The sequence below is a fragment of the Lepidochelys kempii genome, chromosome 6 (genome assembly GCF_965140265.1).
Source record: "Lepidochelys kempii isolate rLepKem1 chromosome 6, rLepKem1.hap2, whole genome shotgun sequence".
NCBI classification, from domain to species: Eukaryota; Metazoa; Chordata; order Testudines; family Cheloniidae; genus Lepidochelys; species Lepidochelys kempii.
In genome coordinates this window covers 128,695,033-128,715,282 of record NC_133261.1, presented here as the reverse complement: position 1 = coordinate 128,715,282, position 20,250 = coordinate 128,695,033, and the positions used below count along the sequence as shown (strand labels likewise).

Here is a 20,250-nt window from a genome sequence, read left to right as displayed (position 1 = left end):
AAATATCTGATCCATTATCATGAAGCTATTCTGAGCATGTATTACTTTGAGTTGCCTTTACTACTCATCAGCACAGTAAACTCTGTCTTCTATTACTATGTTTGACATGTGTAGCCTTAAGGAGGTAGAGGAGCATACAGCATAAATAATGTTTTCTCTGTATCACACAGCAAAGTATACTATTGTTTCCATTATCTTGTGTAGATTCAACTGTCTTTAGATGATGTGTATGATTAGCTGTGTGACCTTAATTCATATTGTGAAACAAACTGAAATAGCAGAGACACTGATAGATTCCAAGGCCAGAAGGGACCATTGTGATCATGTAGTCCAGTGGTACCCAAGCTTTTCCTCTTGCACGCCCCCCCCGTACCACTAATGGAATGTGCATGCCCCCCCACACTCCTGGGCCGGGAGTGGAATCATGGCCAACCTGGTGGCCACGGCCAAGGCCTAGGAGTGGAGCTGTGGTCGGGAGCCGAGACTAGGGACCGGAGATGGGAAGGGGTCTGAACCACGGCCGGGAGCAGGAGCACGGCCGGAGATGAACTGGAGGCAAAGTGGAGCTAGGTGGTGCTCCCTTCCCACCGCCCCACAGAGGCTGGCCCAGGTCCCACTGCGCCTCCCCCGGACATTCCTTCACACAGCCCACAGTTTGGGGACTACTGATCTAGCCTGACCTCCTGCATTACACAGGCCATAGAACTTCCTCAAAATAATACAGGAAGCAAATTGTGACAGTGAGCAGAAGCAAGATTATTTCAGCCCCACATTTTACTCAAAAGCTGGAATATATATCTGGAAACCCCTATATTCACTTTTTGCTTATCGGTACAATTCTCATATCCTTCTTTTCCATACTGACTTAAGGTATTTTCCACTATCAGTTTTTTACTCTCTATTAGGCTTCCTAATTGGGGGGTGGGGGGTCTATATATAAACTCAAACGAAGATCTCTTATATTTGGGTTTAGGCTTAGAGGATTTCCAGTACATTTACACAGTTAAATATATTTCTAGTTTGTTGCCGATACCTGCAGGACCCTTATGTTTTGTACCTCATTTAGTTTTTTTATTTTTAAGTGTCCGCAAGGGCAAGGCACTGATCCAGTATCAAGCTTCTTGTGATGATTTTCCTGGAGGGAGCAGAATGATCTAAATCACAGCTCATACCAGTTTGAATTTTGAACTCTAACTTGTTTACTGGGCCATCTTGTCCAGCCAGCCTACAGCATGCTAAACTTTCAACTAGATTCCCTCTTTTGGGCATCAAGGAATGTCAAGATTATTTAAGTTACTGATTTTTTAAATGCATTTGTTTTGCATAATATGCTTGGTGTTGCCTGTTGCATCAAACCAAATGAGGCACGTTTCCCGGAACTGCCTAGGACATGCAGGTAAAAGTGCTTTTGCTCACTACTGCCCTTTCCTCTTAGACATTTCCCACCACTTTTAAAATGTGACCAGTTAACTCTTGCTTTTATATGCTTGAAGAGTCTATTTCAGTTATTGAACTAAAGGAAAACCAAGAAAGAAAGGTGCATATCAGATCAGTGCCTCTGTCTGTTCACAAAGCCCTCACACTCACGCTTTAATGTTGCTAAAACCCAGCACCATGAATACATTTGACATATATTAACTGACAAAATAATGTAAGCTCAAATGAAGATGCTCTTTTCCTAGTTAACTTGCTAGTTGTGGGATTAGTCCCTCTTAATGTCTTGTTGATCTACAACATACTTACTTTAGTAGCATTGTGATATGATTTGTCTGAAGCTTTAATTCTTTGATTGCACTCGCAACAGGGTCTCCCTGAGCCTGAGCTTCTTTTACAATTGCTCCAATTTCAGTCCAGTCTATCTGGTTGGCTAAGGCACTGCGGACCACCTGGATAGCTCGGTCAACTACGTCCAGGTTCATTTCTACGAGTTCTCCTTTTACCTTATCAATTTCCTTCAGGAAAGAAAAAGCTCTCTTACAATTCAGACTAAAAACCAATTAAATTTCATAAAAATGATGATTAAAGAAACAAATCTATACAATTAATACAGCTGCACTAAAATTAAACACATTGTTCAAAAGATGACCTCTTCCAAGGGCACGCAAAGCATTGACAAGAAGCAGTGTATCATCACTACAGTTCACACTTCCCTCTAGCTTCTCTCCCTTTTTGGTGAACTTGTTAGTGAATAAATACTCCGATTTGTCATCTCAAGTGAACACTAAGGAACACAACTTAGGGTGGAAGTGATACTACATGGAATATTAAAAATATTTTCTCTTTAAAACTTGTCTTATGAAAACAGATAGCTCTACCTGAGCTTGATGAAGAGATTCTAGTCTATGCTCATGATCTTTACGAACATTTTCCAGCTTCTTCAGTGCTTGTTTTTCCTTTCGACAGCCAAAGAAAAGAAAGTAAAAAGATTATTAAAGCTAATGTTTAAAATCAAATTTACACAGGTTCAGAGGGAAGGTACTGTACATCTGGGGTCAGGCTTGAGTTATGAGAGATTACAAGTATTGGTTACAAGGTTCACAAGATACATACATAGCACATAACCAGCACAGACCCAGACTGGAGTTTTTAAAAAAATCAGTGAATAAGTGATCTCGGGTATGCAACCCATAAAATTTATTTAGAGTCCAAGTCAGTGTTGGTGTAACGAATAGGTACATGGGTGGGGGTGCATCCCTTAGTCAGTCAGGGGAGGAAGTGGGTTATTTCCCTGACCGGTGGTTTTGTTTACTCATCCTAGTACTGACAGTGTCCCATGACGTGCTCCGTGTAGAGGTCTCTGGACCACCTGATGGTGTCAGACACCATGAGCTGTCTCATGAGCCGGGCGTAGCGCCGACCGACTCTGCATATTACAAATTTTGCAGTGTTAGATATTCAACACCCAACTGTATCCTATTACAGTATGGAGAGGAAAGAAGTGGAAACAGGATTTTGTTGAGCACTGTCATAGAAAGCGTAGCAAAAGCCACTTCAGTGATTTTTGGACAGGCACTCCATTCATTACGGATCATTACCTGTTAGGTTCACTCCCTCTGGGGCACCTGGCATTGGTCACTGTTCATAGACAGGATACTGGGCTGGATGGACCTTTGGTCTGATCCAGTATGGCCATTCTTATGTTCTTGCTGATTAGCTATTCAATGCCGTGTCTGCACAGTTTAAAAGGAATCCACGGAAGCATCGTAACACTAATAATAGTAGCGGTCATAATGATTGTAATTTCCCAACAAGAACTGCCCTGGTGCATGCAGCTTCAGACCTGCCCCATACAAAGCAACCCATTATCTTTAACTGAACAAGACAGCACCCACATGGTGCTACAAAGAGCAAGGGCCCCTAAATCAGACAAATGTCCAGCATCCTGAAGCTCTAAAGGAGTTAAATCAGCTGTTCTGCTTGTGAATGAGACTGTACCTGTTGCAAAGCTTTCAAATCAATCTTCTGACCTTCTAGCTTGGAGTAAAATTCATCCACGGCCTTCAAGAAAAAAAGTCAGTTTAAAGGATCTCAAAGGATGCAATAACCTAGATCAGGAAAGAGTAAGCAGACAGGAGTGGTTCTGTTCTTAAGAGGAGACTGCAAGACTGCAAAAAGGAGTCTGATCCTAAACTAGGTTTCAACACACTTCCCCTGCTCTACCTAGTCAAGGGACAGTTCAGCGAGGTACTTAAGCACAGGCCTAGCTTTAACCATGGGACTGAACTGGAGCCAAATTCTATATTAGCAAATGATGTAGTGAAGGAAGGAACACGTTCTTTAATCTAAGTATGTAACAACTGTGAAACTACCGTAGGTACAGCCATCTCTGCAATGAGCCATCATAATAATCAAGGTTTCAGAGTAACAGCCATGTTAGTCTGTATTCGCAAACAGAAAAAGGCGTGCTTGTGGCACCTTAGAGACTAACCAATTTATTTGAGCATAAGCATAATTATCAATTGGTTAATAAGAACAGAATCTCCAAATCAAGCATATGAAGTTCAATACAGTTCTTTGTGGTTGGTTTCAACAGGCAGAAACTGCTTACAATAAAGTTTCTGAGTTTATTTATGCTATGAAAATCACCAGCACTGTGAGGTAGGTGGTACAAACATGATGGGGAGGCATGGCAGGAGAGTGCAAAGTAGGGAATCTAGAGATCGGATTTAGTATAAAATAATTATCTATAGGTTATGTTAACCTTAGTTAGCCAAGAACCAGAAAGGACAAAGATTTCATTTTTAGTGAAATTCCATGTCAAACATTCATCATATTTATATTTTTGCTATTACCCTCAGCTATAAACCAACTGTCTATAAACACCTATATAACCACCAGCAAAATATGTTTAAACAAGTGAAGACAGAGAGTAGCTTGGTTCTGGACACAAATACGTCTTTCACCAATGCTACATGCTATATTTCAGTTACTGGACATTTGAGAGACAAGATGAGTGAGGAAATATCTTTTATTGGTGAGACACACAAACTTGGTCCAATAAAGATATTTCCTCATCCACCTCGTCTCTCTAATGTCCTGGGACCAACACAGTTACAACACCACAGTTACTGGACATGACAGACAAATTGGGAACATAAATGGGTCAACTGTAGTTACCAAGAAATATTTTATTTAGCTTATATCTTACTATGATACTTACTGATTTTACACACCAAACTACCTAGTCATAAAGCATAAAAACGTAATAGTTTCCAGCACCATATTTTCTTTCACGTTTTTAGTATCAGTCATTTGAACTACTTAGTACTGTATCAGCAAAACCACTATACCTTATCAAATGTTTCGAATTCCATGTACGGACACTTTAGATGTTGAGAAAACAAGAAAGGATGAAATTCCTCATATCTGTAAAATATACATTTGATAGTATCACTTGAATGCTTAATATAAATTAGCTTTCTAGCAAGAAAGGGAGTTAATACTTCAAATATTTACGTGAGGATTTCTTCTGCAGGTTTATCTGGCTCCAGGCTTGGCTTTTTCTCCCGTTTCTGAAGGATATAACCCTTAAAAAAAAAAACCCCATAAGACACCACATTCACACTCATTTCTTTCCAGGAATCTTAAAAGTTATTTTTCCTTTCTTGCCCAAGGAGGAACAGTTTAACACCTTGCAAACATCTGACACTAAATCCACTGGTAAGCTCTTTTTTCATAGAGACTTTATGGTGCTAAGTGACTTTGCAGGTAAAATTTTGGCCACTCACCTTTATTCTAAAATATTCCAAATGAACACTGAACTTCTATAACAAACCCAAGTATACAATGCATCACACAAACTTTGTACCTTACATTTTAAACAACCCTTGTTTGTTAAGGATGCAGTGATGGGCAAGTCAGAATCAGAATGAATTGTACCATAAACTGAGCAATCCTTTCCGCCTTGAAGTTAGAGAAGAACTTGCTATAAGACAGCAGACTCAGAACATGGAAGAGAGAGGAGTGGATGGGCTATAGCACAATTTTTCCACAAGAAGTGAAAATGATCAGAAACACTGGCACGGGCCCACAGAAGATGTTCAATAGTTATTGCAATAAATAAATAAATACATGTTTGAAAATTAGGACTAAATTCCCAGGGTTAAAGAATGATTTCTATTACCTACTGGTAATTGGCAGTCTTTCTACTCAGGCCTTATTCCCAAGTTGCATTAAGATCGATGTAGAAGGATAAATTACAATCATATTGCTCGTCAGGCGCATGAATACCTTGAAGACACACAACTGCAAAATTAAATTTTGGTTCCTCATTGAACTACAGACTGAGATTATTTTGATATCCCTGAACACTTCATACATTAAAATTACTATCAGTATTTAAATACAATGGTGACACACAAGTCAGATAGGTCCCTTTTACTCCATTAGCTCATTTACAAGCTGCACGTCCAAGACAAGCATCATATATACACACCGGACCCTTGCTAGAACGTGCATCTATATAGCGCAAATTCACATATAATGTGGTTGCAGCAATGGATCCCAAATTTAATTACTTTAATTGGAATTCATTTTAACGCGGTACTGTGTATGGATCCCAAATCCCACGTTCTAGCGAGGGTCCGGTGTATTCCTTATTAGTATCTGGAGGACATCAGAGCAGCAAAAATAGAAAGACAACAACATGAAAAGATGTGATAGGCATGCTAAACCAATAGCAAATGTCTGACATGATAGAAGAACAATAATGCATGTTTCTTAGACGGTTTAACTTTGAACTATGCAGATATCAATTAAGATTTACCTTTCCACTAAAGTGGTTAGTTATCTTCATATATTCTTCTGCCTTCTGTAAAGCAGCAAGTACCCTTTCAATATTTTCTAAAGGAGAAAAAAAATGGATTTTGAAGAGGCAAGAATTTTGGGATATTTTACATAAACACATAGTGCACTACTTAACCAATAAAGGCTAAAGCTTGACAGACCAAAAACTAACCTCTGCTACTAACTGCATTTCTAGCCAGGGGTACAGAGGAATTTTCTCCAATATACAGTTCTTGTGGGAAGTCTGGATTATGAGATTTTCAATAATCCTACTCTCTGAAATACTCTAAAACCAGGATTCTTGCAAATTTCAAAAAAGTCCGCATTTTAATAAGCATCTTTAACCATCAACTCCTTGCATTAGAAACAAATGTCCATTTTGAAGAAAGCCTCATTTAGTGTCCTTTTTAAACTTTGAGATATTTCTTTAAAAAATACGTATTGCAGCTACATGCATAAAATATAAGAGTGCTGGCATAAACACATAATTGCACATAAAAAACAAGGACTGGATGCGTGCAATTACCTGTCTTGGCAAGGGTGTACAATGAAAGTCCCTACTTTTGAAACATTAGCCATAAAACTCCCTTCTTTATTACAGCACTTCAGATAACAACAGATATCAGGTATTACATTATTTTAATTAATTACAGATCATCATATTAACATAGTTCTCCCCCTCCGAAAAAACACTCATAGCAAAGTACGACTACAGAACTAATCATTCTGACCTTACCGCCTCAACCCATAATTGTATATTCCAAAAAAATCAAAAGCAACTGTTCTAATTCATTCAAAATCCACCATATAATTTTTTTCATGATTAACACTTTGGCACATGACTCTTGTATAGTAAGTCCCTTATTAATCCTTCCAGTATCACAATTACAGTAGCACTTCATCATATGACATAAAGTTAACTATTTAGAATTGAGGCTAAAAGGGATGGAAAAATACTAGTATATAAGCAATGCTAGGGCTTTAAGAGAATAGTGTTAAAGTAGTCTCCAGCCTGTAAAAACTTACACTGCATATCCATTGTGATGCTCCCCAAGGGTACCCTGGGTTGTGAGGTGCCTCACCACTATCTGCTTAGTGTGAAGCAGTCTTATCTGTGCCTGCTGTGGGTCAGCTCCCTGAAATCACCAGTCTCTGGCAACACAAGCACTGCCTTCCAGGCCTTGCTTTCTCTGGACAGGTAGCAATAAGCAGACACCAGTCTCAAAATCCTTGGACTTTTCCCTGCAGCATCCAGGCCCTTATCCACTGAATGCTCACAGAATTACCAGGCCTGGGGTTCCCAAAGGAACACTACATACCAGCTTTTAAGATTCAACTGAGGACCACTGCTTTGCTTAACACCACAGCACTTCAATATATTTATATTGAAAACACGAATAAGTTTATTATCACAGATTAGAGATTCATAGAGTAGTGAGTATGAATATTGGAAACCAATGGTTACATATAAATAAATCATGACACGCTTTTAGAGACCAAGCTTAACTAACAAGTTAAACATCGTTTGGTGGAAGGTTCTCTCACCCAAAGTTCCCTTCAGCGTTTTCAGCCAATCCTGGCTGAGCACCCTTTTTCCATGAAACAAAGCCACTGTTCTTTTACGTCCTCAGTGAAGGGTACCTAGGTGTCTTCTCTGCCCCTCCAAATATAGTCAAGCAAACCTTTGAAGTGCACAAATATTATACTCCTACATACCTTTGCTTCCCATCTGTTGATCTACTTTGGCATTACCAGACAATCCAGCTTCTATAAGGCAGTGCTCAATGAGTGTGGCTCCATAAGCTATAAAAGTAGAAAGAACCAACTATAGAAGCAGTTTAAACATTCAGGTTGAAATCTGTATTAAGAATGATTAATTTCCAAAATTGAATGAGACATTCTAGCCATCACTGAGAAAATTCAGCAAAGGTCCCGATACTATAAGTGCTTCATGGACAAATCCCTACACCCATATAAAGCATATTAAGGGATTGCAGCCAAGTTTCTATACCTTTGTATTAAAATTCTAGTCTTAACAAATAATTTTGCATTTTATACATAGGAGACTGTCTTGAACCTTCTGAAACACAGTTGTGTCTTTCTTATTTTAAATTTTCACATTACATCTAATATGAATGCAAACAGTTTGCACATTTCATATTGTAATAATGCCATTACTTACGAAGATGTGGGTTAAGGACCCTCTTTAGCAGTTCCCCGTTAGGTGCATTTGATATTGTTTCAGTCAACCTAAGAGACATAATAAGCAGAATTGCTGCTATTCAAAAGAATAAATGTACAACGTTGAATTGATTTTCCATGTTTTCTGAATTAGAGAAGAAAGCAAACAATTTCAATTCTGTGAGAACTGCATCACCTACACAATGTTCAAAGCTTAAAACAGACTATTCAGACTCAAAATTTTTATATGTAAAAATGGTCTTTGCTTTATTTATAATATGCATGTTGCACAGAATAAAGTTACCTTTCCAAGGTAGGTAATGGTGCAGATGCTTTAGCGTTATCAACTGGGTACCGTTCCCGAACTGCAAATTTGACATCATCTGCCTCATCTGTGCGAAACCTCAGGATGTTTAAAATTAAGTATTCATAGTCTGTCAGAACAATGTTTCCCTGCAATAGCAACAAAACTGATTATTAGAGTCCATATTAAATACTAATTATAGACTAAACAGTTTTATGACTTACTCTGTCGTAAAGCTCAACAATGAGATGATAGGCTGCTTCATCACTTCCAAATTGAAAGTCTACAATTCTGTCTATCCCCAGCTGTTTTACACTGACAAGTCTTCTACTCCTTAAATGCTTACGACACTGATGATATGGAAGAAAAAAAATATTAAAATATGTATATGTATATAAGGTGTAAACAGAAAGGTCCTACTCATATTATTTTAAACTGAAATATTTAATTAAACGACTGTGTGTGTATGCCCGTGAAAATCTGAACATTTCTTGTTTATCTTGCTTGTATTTGTCTATAATAAGTGGAATAAAGATAAGACCTGGTATAAACTTACAAAACTGAATATTACATTCATGAGCTGCTCAAACTTTGACAACCATCAAGCTCTGATCTACTCTTGCTTGTTAAAGAAAAATAGTAGCTCCAAATTGCAAAAAATTAAACATTTTTGTTAAGCATTCAGCATTTACAGTAATAAAAACAGCTGTACTATTTGAAACCTGCATGTCTCTGCCATCCCAAGGAGGGAAAGAGCTAGTGTAACCTAAGGCCCCAATCCTGCAATGACCTCCACTCAGGGTTACTCCTGCTTCCACAAGCCTCCCACTGACTTCAGTGGGGGATTTGCAGAGAGGTATTTCAATGAAGCTCCTCATGGGCACTCTTGTGTACGGTCTCTTCGCAGGAGTGGGGAGCTAACAAGATCTGTAATCTGATTCTGCAATCAGACGCATCCACAACGGCTCTATTTGCTGAACTGGAGCCTAATAGTTCACTTCAAGGCCTGACACCTCAGATAGTCTAATTCAGAAGTCCTTACTTATGCAAGACTCCCATTCACTCTGGGTTTTGCCTATTCAGAGGCTTCAGAATCTGGCCTATATAATAAAATAATAATATATTCACTTTGCCAAAGTAAAATTCCAACAGGCATGGCTTATGAGTGAACATTTATAAGCTTGAGTATCAAAGGCCTGGTCTACAGTACGCAGTTATTTCGGAATTAGCCGAGTTAATTCAAAATAAAACTGATTCCGTCCACACAACCAAACCGTTTATTTATTTATTTATTTAAAAGGGCTCTTTAATCCGATTTCTGTACTCCACCTCGGCAAGTGGAGTAGCACTAAAAATCGAGATCGCAAGTCCGGGTTACAGGTACTGTGGACACAATTTGATGTTATTGGCCTCCAGGAGCTATCCCAGAATGTTCCCTTGTGACTGCTCTGGACAACACTCTCAACTCCAGTGCACTAGCCAGGTAGGCAGTAAAAGCCCCAGGAACTTTTGAATTTCATGTCCAGTCTAGTCACCATCAGCACAGGTGACCATCAGCACAATCCACCATCACAGGCAACCATGCAGTCTCAGACGAGCTCCAGCATGGCCTGAGCGGGAGGTACTGGATCTCATTGCACGTTGGGGAGACGAATCTGTTATGGCAGAACTACATTCCAAAAAAGAAAGGCAAATATGTACGCTGAAGTCTCCAGGGCCGTGATGGAGAGAGGCTACTCCAGGGACACAGAGCAGTGTTGCACAAAAATCAAGGAGCTCAGGTAAACATACCAAAAAACCAGCGAAGCGAATGGGCGCTCTGGGTCACAGCCCCATACGTGCCGCTCCTACTGTGATCTGCATGCAATTATGGGGGGGGGGGTGACACCACCATTACCCCACCACTGTCCATGGACACCCGTAAGGGGGGAGCTGCATGGAGCAAGGAGGATGAGTTATTGTAGGATGAAGAGGAGGAGGAGAACAATGCACAGACGGCAAGTGGGGAATCCTTTTTCCCCCCTAGCCAGGACCATTCTTAACGCTGGACCCAGTCGCCTCCCGGACCATGACCCTGGAGAAGGCACTTCTGGTGAGTGAGAGCCTGATCAGAGCCACGCGGTGGGAGGAAACCCGCCGCACTGGGCTGTTCGCGTTTAGTTTAAAGGGCTCATCCCTGCTCAGAGCCTCATCGCAGCCACACGGGGGGGTGGGGGGTGTTGCGCCACGGGTGTTGTGTGAAGTGATCATCCCAGAGAGCCCACAGACCCTCCTTTTATATGGCAAACCCACCAGGCATTGCTTGCTATGGGAAAGGGGGCCCAGCAGTTTGAAAGCATTGAAATGAATGTGGAAGAAGCAGAATCCCATGTGCCCCTAGGGCTTACCATGGCTGCCTGCAAGCTGAATTCTGTTGCCCGGCCACGTGTGATGGCTTACTTACACCAAAGTGGCAGGCACTTCAGTATAAGAGGCAAACTGCGACCTTGTACAGAAAAAACATGTGCTGTGTACTACGAATTGTCTGTTTCACTGAGAAAGTGTCCCCTTTGTTCTCTAAAAGATATCTTTTAAAATACTACCCTCCCTTTTTCTCCTCCTGCAGGTGCAAATGTTTCAACGCGGTCCCTATCTACTCCGTCCCAGAGGCTGATCCAGATTAGAAGGTGGAAAAAAACGAACTCGGGATGACATGTTCGCCAAGCTCATACGGTCCTCCTGCACTGATAGGGACCAGCTGAATGTGTGGAGGCAAACAATTGCGGAGTCCCATAAAGCGTTACATGAATACGAAGAGCGGAGGGATGTGTGCGATGAGAGCAGGCAGGATGCTATGGTCAAGCTCATGGGGGAGCAAATGGACATGCTCCACTGTATGGTGGATCTAATGCAGGAAAGGCAGCAAGACCACAGACTGCCGCTGAAGCCCCTGTATAACCGCCCTCCCTCCTCCCCAAGTTCCACAGCCTCCTCACCCAAGAACACGGGCGGGGGGGGGGTATTACGGGGACCCACACACTCAACCCCAGAGGATTGCACAAACAGCAGAAAGCTGGCATATCCAAAATTTTGATTTGATTTCTGGACTTGTCCTTCCCTCCTCCTCCACTCCCCTTTCCCAGTACCCCCCCCTCCCCCAGTCTACCTTCTGATTTCTCTCAATGTGTTGTGCAACAAATAATAAAGAATGGTTTTTAAACAATTGTGACATATATAGAGGGGGCAGGTAACTTCAAGAGAAAAACACAACTGTACCCTGGCCAGTCATGAAACTGCCTTTCAAAGCTTCTCTGATGTGCAGCATGCCCTGCTGCGCTCTTCTAATCACCCTGTTGTCTGGTTGTGCTAAATTGGCCGCCAGGCGAGTTGCCTCAACCTCCCACCCCGCCATAAATGTCTCCCCCTTACTCTCACAGATATTGTGAAGCACACAACAAGCAGCAATTACAGTTGGAATATTGGTTGTGCTGAGATCTGAGCCAGTAAACGGCGCCAGCACGCTTTCAAACATCCAAAAGCACATTCTACCACCATTCTGCACTTCCTCAGCCTATAGTTGAACTGCTCCTTACTACTGTCCAGGGTGCCTGTGTACGGCTTTACGAGCCATGGCATTAAGGGGTAGGCTGGGTCCCCAAGGATAACTATAGGCATTTCAACATCCCCAACAGTAATTTTCTGGTCTGGGAAGTAAGTCCCTTCCTACAGTTGTTCAAACAGACCAGAGTTCCTGAAGATGTGAGTGTCGTGCACCTTTCCCGGCCATCCCACATTGACGTCGGTGAAACATCCCTTGTGATCCACCAGTGCTTGCAGTACTATGAAAAAGTACCCTTGCGGTTTACGTACTGGCCGACCCGGTGTTCCGGGGCCAAGATAGGGATATGCGTTCCGTCGATCACCCCGCTGCAGTTGGGAACCCCAGCGCATTAAAGCCATCCACAATGGTCTGCACATTTCCCAAAGTCACTACCCTTGATAGCAGCTGGTCAATGATTGCGTTGGCTACTCGCAGCACAGAAGCCCCCACAGTAGATTTGCCCACTCCAAACTGATTCCCGACTGACCGGTAGCTGTCGGGCGTTACAAGCTTCCACAGGGCTATGGCCACTCGCTTCTCAACTGTGAGGGCTGCTCTCATTTTGGTGTCTTTGCGCTTCAGGGCAGGGGACAGCAGGTCACAAAGTTCCATGAAAGTGGACCTACGCATACAAAAGTTTCTCAGCCACTGGGAATCATCCCATACCTGCACCACTATGCGGTCCCACCAGTCTGTGCTTGTTTCCCGGGCCCAGAATCGGCGTTCCACGGCATGAACCTGGCCCAGCGCCACCATGATCTCCCAATCGCCACATGCCATGCTTCTAGGAACATCTGTGTCCATGTACTTATCACTGTTGTAATCGCACTGTCGTCGCTTCCTCGCCCGGTTTTGCAGGTACTGCACATACTGCTGGATAATGCGCAAGGTATTTACAGTGGTCAAAACTGCAGCGGAGATCTGAGCGGGCTCCATACTTGCCATGCTATGGCGCCTGCACGGGTAATCCTGGAAAAAGGGCACGAAACATAGGAGAGCAGAGTGGCAGCAGAAGAGGTGCTGTTCGGTTCACGATAGCCGGAAAAAGGCGGGAAATGGTTGTCTTCTGTAGCTTTCACGGAGATGGGAGCCCAGGACAGACAACATGGAGAAGCTTGGTTGCGCGGCAAGAGCGGTAGAGCAGAGTTGGCGGCGGAAGCTGTGCTGCTCAGTTCACAATGGCTGAGCAGAGTTGGCAGCGGAAGCGGTCGATGAGGAAGAGAAAGAGTAGATACTTATAGAGATTACATAGAAAGTGGAGAGGAAATGCGACGTGGATTCATAGTACCAGGAGAGAAGCGGTTCACCATACTACACTGTCTGCTGAAAGCAGTATGGCGTCTGCACGCCAAAAAGGTGCGAAACGATTGTCTGCCATAGCTTTCACGGCGGGAGGAGAGACTTACAACACACACCCAGAAACACTCGTGAGAATGTTTTTGCCCCATCATGCACTGGGAGCTTAATCCAGAATTCCAATGGGCGGCGGGGACTGTGGGAACTGTGGGATAGCTACCCACAGTGCACCGCTCCGACATTCGATGTTAGCCTCGGTACCGTGGACGTACTCCACCGAATTCACGCTCTTTAGTGGGGATACACAAGACCAAATGTATAAAATCGCTTCCAAAAATTCGAATAGAATAATTTCAAAATAATTTCGTACCGTAGACGTACCGTAAGTCTTAAAAACTACATTTTGACTGTTGTCAGGTACCAAGCATCAGTTCTGTGTCCCCCACCATTCTGCAGTTGCCCTTCTTTTCAGCCAGTCCCCACATCATCATCATCTGCTTGACCAAGACCCACTCAGCTAGCTGGCAATACTTTAATAGTTCATTTACATCTCAGATGTGAAACTACAGCATTACTCTCTCTTCTGAAGGAAATTTCAGAAAGAGAAAGATTAATTTACCTTCATTGCAAATCCAGATGGCATCATATTCTTTGGCCACTCAAACTCTGTTGTGTGAATCCGTATACCAGATTCAATTAGAAGTGTAGCTTTACAGTCTGGCCTGTTGACAAAATAAAGACTAGTTTGACACTTTAAACGCCACCAATTTGTCATTATACCAATGACATTTCATTAGAGCTGCACACCAAAGTACCACAGATAGATTTCTTTGACTTATAGTTGAAGTTGTAGGGCTTTCAGAGGAAGCTATGGTCAAAAATATTAGAACAGTTGAGATATATTGAGGCCAGGTTGGTAGCAAAAAGACGAAGTTAAAAACTAAGTTTAAGATAAACTAAATTAAAGGCTAGATATACTGAGGTTACTTGATTACTCCAAAAATATCCAGGATTACCTTTTGCAGGAAGTCATTTTGAAAGGCCACCCACCCAAAGCACTGTCCAGTTGGTCAGGTGCATTACAAATAGGAAAAGAGAAAGCTAACAGTCCAACACAGAAACTGGGTGACCAAAAGGGACTTTTCTGGCCCTGTGTAAAAAGCATCAGACTACACAGACTCATTGCTTCAGAACAGCAACTCCTGTGGTCATAACTGCTTATCATTACCACAGCATACGCACTGTTCTTGGTATTTACGAGAAAAAACTTTTAGGCGCAAAACACACCTGCTCTTCCACTTATTTTCTGTATTTTGTTTGTAAAAAGGGCAAAAACAATTATCTTCCTGTGATATTTCCTAAGAACGCCCATGATAAAAATATTTTTCTTCTTCCAGGGAACACCACAAAACTAGTTTTTAGCAAACTGGTTATAAAGGCTTGATAAGCAGCAATTAATACAAGACAAATAGGCTCAAATTTAAGGAGGAATAAAACAGAGCTCACAAATGTTAAGAGTTCTTACTTTTGAAGGCGAATAAGATAGGTCTTATTATCCACATCATAGACATTGTTTACTCTCATTCCCAATAAGCTGTTAAATAAAAAATAAATACATTTTGTGAATCCAGTATAGAATTCATACAAGCCTGTCAGAAAGATTCAGTGACAACTGAATCTATATGTACATAAATAAGTTTCCTAGGTTACAATATATTATACAAATAGCATTTGAAGAGGTGATAGGGTAGACGCAGTAAAATGGACAAGCTCCAGGAGAAATTACGATACAATTAGAATTTGCGGGGAGCACTATTAATGAAATAAATGCAAAAAGGAACTAAAATAGAATAGCCACTTGAACAAGACTTTAATGCAACTCCAGAATTTCAGCAACAATTCATTTTATGAGACACTAATGCATATGCATATCTCTGCATCAGCAATTTATCATTGAAGCCCCACTTACATTAGCAAACTAGCCCCCCTGGCTGATGACTGTCAGCAGTACATCTGGCTAAACAGGTGCTGAGAATGCTTGAAGAGCTAGCCTGGATGGGACTAAAGCACTTTCAGCACCACCACAGAAAGCACAACTGAGATTTGATCCCGTTGCTGTTTCATTCATAGTTATTCAAGACACCATAACATGGATGATAAAACTCCCATGTAAATCACACCTTGAGGGGTATCAGGGTCTCCTGGGTGGAAGGGGGAGGGACTATATGAGTTCCAGGGGGTAGTGGGATGGGGTCTCAGGACGTCCATGAGGGACAGTGGAATGGAGGTGGAGGTGCAGTTTGTCTGGGCTCCAGTGGGGTGAAATGGATTGTGTGCGCACAGGGGTCAAGACGCCCCTAGTCTCCTACATGGGGCAATGGGTGTGTGTGCAGAAGAATCAGGGCTCCCATGCAAGGCAATGGGGTTGGAGATGTCAGGGCTCCCTTGGGGGACAGCGGGGTGGGATGGTCAGGGTTCTCCTGGCCTTTCACATGGGGCAACGGATGTTATGGAGCATCAGAGTTCCCATAAGGATCCATCGGGTAGGGTGGTTCCCCGATCTCTAACATGGGGCAACAGGGGTTCCTGTGGGAGGGCTGTGGGTGTGGGTTCCCAGGTCTCTCACACCAGGCGGTGAGGTGAGAGGTTCCTGGGGGCAGGGGGAAATTTGACAAGGGGGCTCCCATGGGGGCAGTTCCCAGTTTCTCACATAGGGTGGTGGGTTTGGTAGGGCAGAGGCATTCCCAGGGGCCAGTAGGATGGGGGGTTCCCCAGTCTCTCACACAGGGTAGAGGGGTGGGGGTTCCCATGGTGGGTTCTCATGTGTGGCAGGGTGAAGGGTGGTTGGGGGGCAATGGGGTGGGGGTTCCCATGGGGGGAGACAGTACCAGTCAGGGTGGTTGGGGGCAGTGGAGTGGGAGTTCCCATGTGGGGGGTTCCCATGTGGGGGGGGGGCAGTACCGGTCCGGGTGGTTGGGGGGGTGGGGGTTCCCACACGGGGGTTCCCCTGTGGGGGGGCAGTACCGGGCGGGGTGGTTGGGGGTTCCCATGGGGGGGAGCAGTACCGGTCCAGGTGGTTGGGGGTGCCCATGGGGGGGCAGTACCCGTCGGGGGTTCCCCTGTGGGGGGGGGCAGTACCGGTCGGGGTGGTTGGGGGGTTGGGGGTTCCCATACGGGGGTTCCCCTGTGGGGGGGGGCAGTACCGGTCGGGGTGGTTGGGGGCGTGGGGGTTCCCCTGTGGGGGGGCAGTACCAGTCGGGGTGGTTGGGGGTTCCCATGGGGAGGCAGTACCAGTCGGGGTGGTTGGGGGGGTGGGGGTCCCATACGGGGGTTCCCCTGTGGGGGGAGCAGTACCGGTCGGGGTGGTTGGGGGCGTGGGGGTTCCCCTGTGGGGGGGCAGTACCAGTCGGGGTGGTTGGGGGGGTGGGGGTTCCCATACGGGAGTTCCCCTGTGGGGGGAGCAGTACCAGTCGGGGTGGTTGGGGGGGTGGGGGTCCCATACGGGGGTTCCCCTGTGGGGGGGGCAGTACCGGTCGGGGTGGTTGGGGGCATGGGGGTTCCCCTGTGGGGGGAGCAGTACCGGTCGGGGTGGTTGGGGGCATGGGGGTTCCCCTGTGGGGGGAGCAGTACCGGTTGGGGTGGTTGGGGCGTGGGGGTTCCCATACGGGGGTTCCCCTGTGGGGGGCAGTACCGGTCAGGGTGGTTGGGGGTTCCCATGGGGGGCAGTACCGGTCGGGGGTTCCCCTGGGGGGGGCAGTACCGGTTGGGGTGGTTGGGGGTTCCCATACGGGGGTTCCCCTGTGGGGGGGCAGTACCGGTCGGGGTGGTTGGGGGTTCCCATGGGGGGGCAGTACCGGTCGGGGTGGTTGGGGGGGTGGGGGTCCCATACAGGGGTTCCCCTGTGGGGGGGCAGTACCGGTCGGGGTGGTTGGGGGGTGGGGGTTCCCATACGGGAGTTCCCCTGTGGGGGGGGCAGTACCGGTCGGGGTGGTTGGGGTTCCCATACGGGGGTTCCCCTGTGGGGGGCAGTACCGGTGAGGGTGGTTGGGGGGGTGGGGGTTCCCATACGGGGGTTCCCCTGTGGGGGGGCAGTACCGGTCGGGGGTTCCCCTGTGGGGGGGGGCAGTACCGGTCGGGGTGGTCGGGGGGTGGGGGTTCCCATACGGGGGTTCCCCTGTGGGGGGGCAGTACCAGTCGGGGGTTCCCCTGGGGGGGCAGTACCGGTCGGGGTGGTTGGGGGGGTGGGGGTTCCCATACGGGGGTTCCCCTGTGGGGGGCAGTACCGGTGAGGGTGGTTGGGGGGGTGGGGGTCCCATACAGGGGTTCCCCTGTGGGGGGGGCAGTACCGGTCGGGGTGGCTGGGGGTTCCCATGGGGGGGCAGTACCGGTGAGGGTGGTTGGGGGGGTGGGGGTTCCCATACGGGGGTTCCCCTGTGGGGGGCAGTACCGGTGAGGGTGGTTGGGGGGGGTGGGGGTCCCATACAGGGGTTCCCCTGTGGGGGGGGCAGTACCGGTCGGGGTGGTTGGGGGGTGGGGGTCCCATACGGGGGTTCCCCTGGGGAGGGCAGTACCGGTCGGGGTGGTCGGGGGTTCCCCTGGGGGGGCAGTACCGGTCGGGGGTTCCCCTGGGGGGGGGCAGTACCGGTCGGGGTGGTCGGGGGGTGGGGGTTCCCATACGGGGGTTCCCCTGTGGGGGGGCAGTACCGGTCGGGGTGGTCGGGGGTTCCCATGGGGGGGCAGTACCGGTCGGGGGTTCCCCTGGGGGGGGCAGTACCGGTCGGGGTGGTCGGGGGGTGGGGGTTCCCATACGGGGGTTCCCCTGGGGAGGGCAGTACCGGTCGGGGTGGCTGGGGGTTCCCCTGGGGGGGCAGTACCGGTCGGGGGTTCCCCTGGGGGGGGCAGTACCGGTCGGGGTGGTCAGGGGGTGGGGGTTCCCATACGGGGGTTCCCCTGGGGAGGGCAGTACCGGTCGGGGTGGCTGGGGGTTCCCCTGGGGGGGGCAGTACCGGTCGGGGTGGTCGGGGGGTGGGGGTTCCCATACGGGGGTTCCCCTGGGGAGGGCAGTACCGGTCGGGGTGGCTGGGGGTTCCCCTGGGGGGGCAGTACCGGTCGGGGGTTCCCCTGGGGGGGGCAGTACCGGTCGGGGTGGTCAGGGGGTGGGGGTTCCCATACAGGGGTTCCCCTGGGGGGGGCAGTACCGGTCGGGGTGGTCGGGGGGTGGGGGTTCCCATACGGGGGTTCCCCTGGGGGGGCAGTACCGGTCGGGGTGGCTGGGGGGTGGGGGTTCCCATACGGGGGTTCCCCTGGGGGGGCAGTACCGGTCGGGGTGGTCGGGGGGTGGGGGTTCCCATACGGGGGTTCCCCTGGGGAGGGCAGTACCGGTCGGGGTGGCTGGGGGTTCCCCTGGGGGGGCAGTACCGGTCGGGGTGGCTGGGGGGTGGGGGTTCCCATACGGGGGTTCCCCTGGGGGGGGCAGTACCGGTCGGGGTGGTCGGGGGGTGGGGGTTCCCATACGGGGGTTCCCCTGGGGGGGCAGTACCGGTCGGGGTGGCTGGGGGTTCCCCTGGGGGGGCAGTACCGGTCGGGGTGGTCGGGGGGTGGGGGTTCCCATACGGGGGTTCCCCTGGGGAGGGCAGTACCGGTCGGGGTGGCTGGGGGTTCCCCTGGGGGGGCAGTACCGGTCGGGGGTTCCCCTGGGGGGGGCAGTACCGGTCGGGGTGGCTGGGGGTTCCCCTGGGGGGGCAGTACCGGTCGGGGTGGTCGGGGGGTGGGGGTTCCCATACGGGGGTTCCCCTGGGGGGGCAGTACCGGTCGGGGTGGCTGGGGGGTGGGGGTTCCCATACGGGGGTTCCCCTGTGGGGGGGGCAGTACCGGTCGGGGTGGCTGGGGGTTCCCCTGTGGGGGGGGGCAGTACCGGTCGGGGTGGTTGGGGGGCAGTGGGCTGGTCCCAAGAGGGCGGCCGAGTCGGGGGGGGGCTGTTCCCGTGGAGGGGGTTCCAGCGCGCGGGAGCGCCCCGTGTGGGGACGGGGGGGGGTCTGAGGGAGGGGTCCCGGTCTCTCGGCGGGGGCGGGTCCCCGGACACCCCCGGGCCCCGGCCGGGCGCTGACGCTACCTGTCCCTGAGCTCGGCCAGCACCGCCCGGATGTCGATGGTGTTGAAGCGGGACTTCATGGCGGGACGCCCCTGACACCCCGCGCCCAGACACCAGCGGCCACACATGCGCAGTGCTCGTCCCTACGGCACGCCCCGGCAGCCCAACTTGTGCGGCGCGTTTGGGGCGGCTCCGCGCTGGCGCCGAGAGCCCCGCGCGGCGGGGAGGGGGAGGGGGAGGGGGAGGGCCGCTGCCGGTGAAGCCGCCCGCGCAAGCCTGCGGGGGGAAGGGCCCGGGGGGAAGGGCAGCGGCTTCAGCAGCTGAACGGAGCATGCTCGGAAAGAACAGGCGGGCTTGCGGCACCTTAGAGCCTAACCCGATTTGTTTGAGCGGGAGCTTTCCTGAGCTACAGCCCGCTTGTCCGTTAGCCCGGCTGCCCGCTCGCCCCCTCCCAAACGAGGAGCAGCAGCGGGGCGTGGAACATTTCGTTCAGGGCGCAGGGTTCAGCTGCGC

At 48.1% G+C, this 20,250-nt stretch overlaps 1 protein-coding gene across 2 annotated transcripts in view; it reads right to left on the bottom strand.

The window, feature by feature from the left end:
* Positions 1–19,944, bottom strand: part of NEMF (nuclear export mediator factor) — a 43,281-nt gene extending 23,337 nt beyond the window's left edge. Inside the window, exons 1-13 of one of the 2 annotated variants that reach the window (XM_073350220.1) lie at positions 19,759–19,944; positions 15,172–15,240; positions 14,266–14,368; positions 8,995–9,120; positions 8,771–8,919; positions 8,468–8,535; positions 8,002–8,088; positions 6,266–6,342; positions 4,957–5,027; positions 4,791–4,866; positions 3,436–3,498; positions 2,316–2,393; positions 1,744–1,952 (exon numbers count right to left, since the gene is read on the bottom strand). In XM_073350220.1, the coding sequence (XP_073206321.1) occupies positions 1,744–1,952; positions 2,316–2,393; positions 3,436–3,498; positions 4,791–4,866; positions 4,957–5,027; positions 6,266–6,342; positions 8,002–8,088; positions 8,468–8,535; positions 8,771–8,919; positions 8,995–9,120; positions 14,266–14,368; positions 15,172–15,240; positions 19,759–19,865 (1,283 nt within the window). In that variant the 5' untranslated portion in view covers positions 19,866–19,944. The remainder of the gene's footprint in view (positions 1–1,743; positions 1,953–2,315; positions 2,394–3,435; positions 3,499–4,790; positions 4,867–4,956; positions 5,028–6,265; positions 6,343–8,001; positions 8,089–8,467; positions 8,536–8,770; positions 8,920–8,994; positions 9,121–14,265; positions 14,369–15,171; positions 15,241–19,758) is intronic. The other variant, XM_073350222.1, reaches the window with a different exon arrangement.
* Positions 19,945–20,250: the final 306 nt, after the last annotated feature.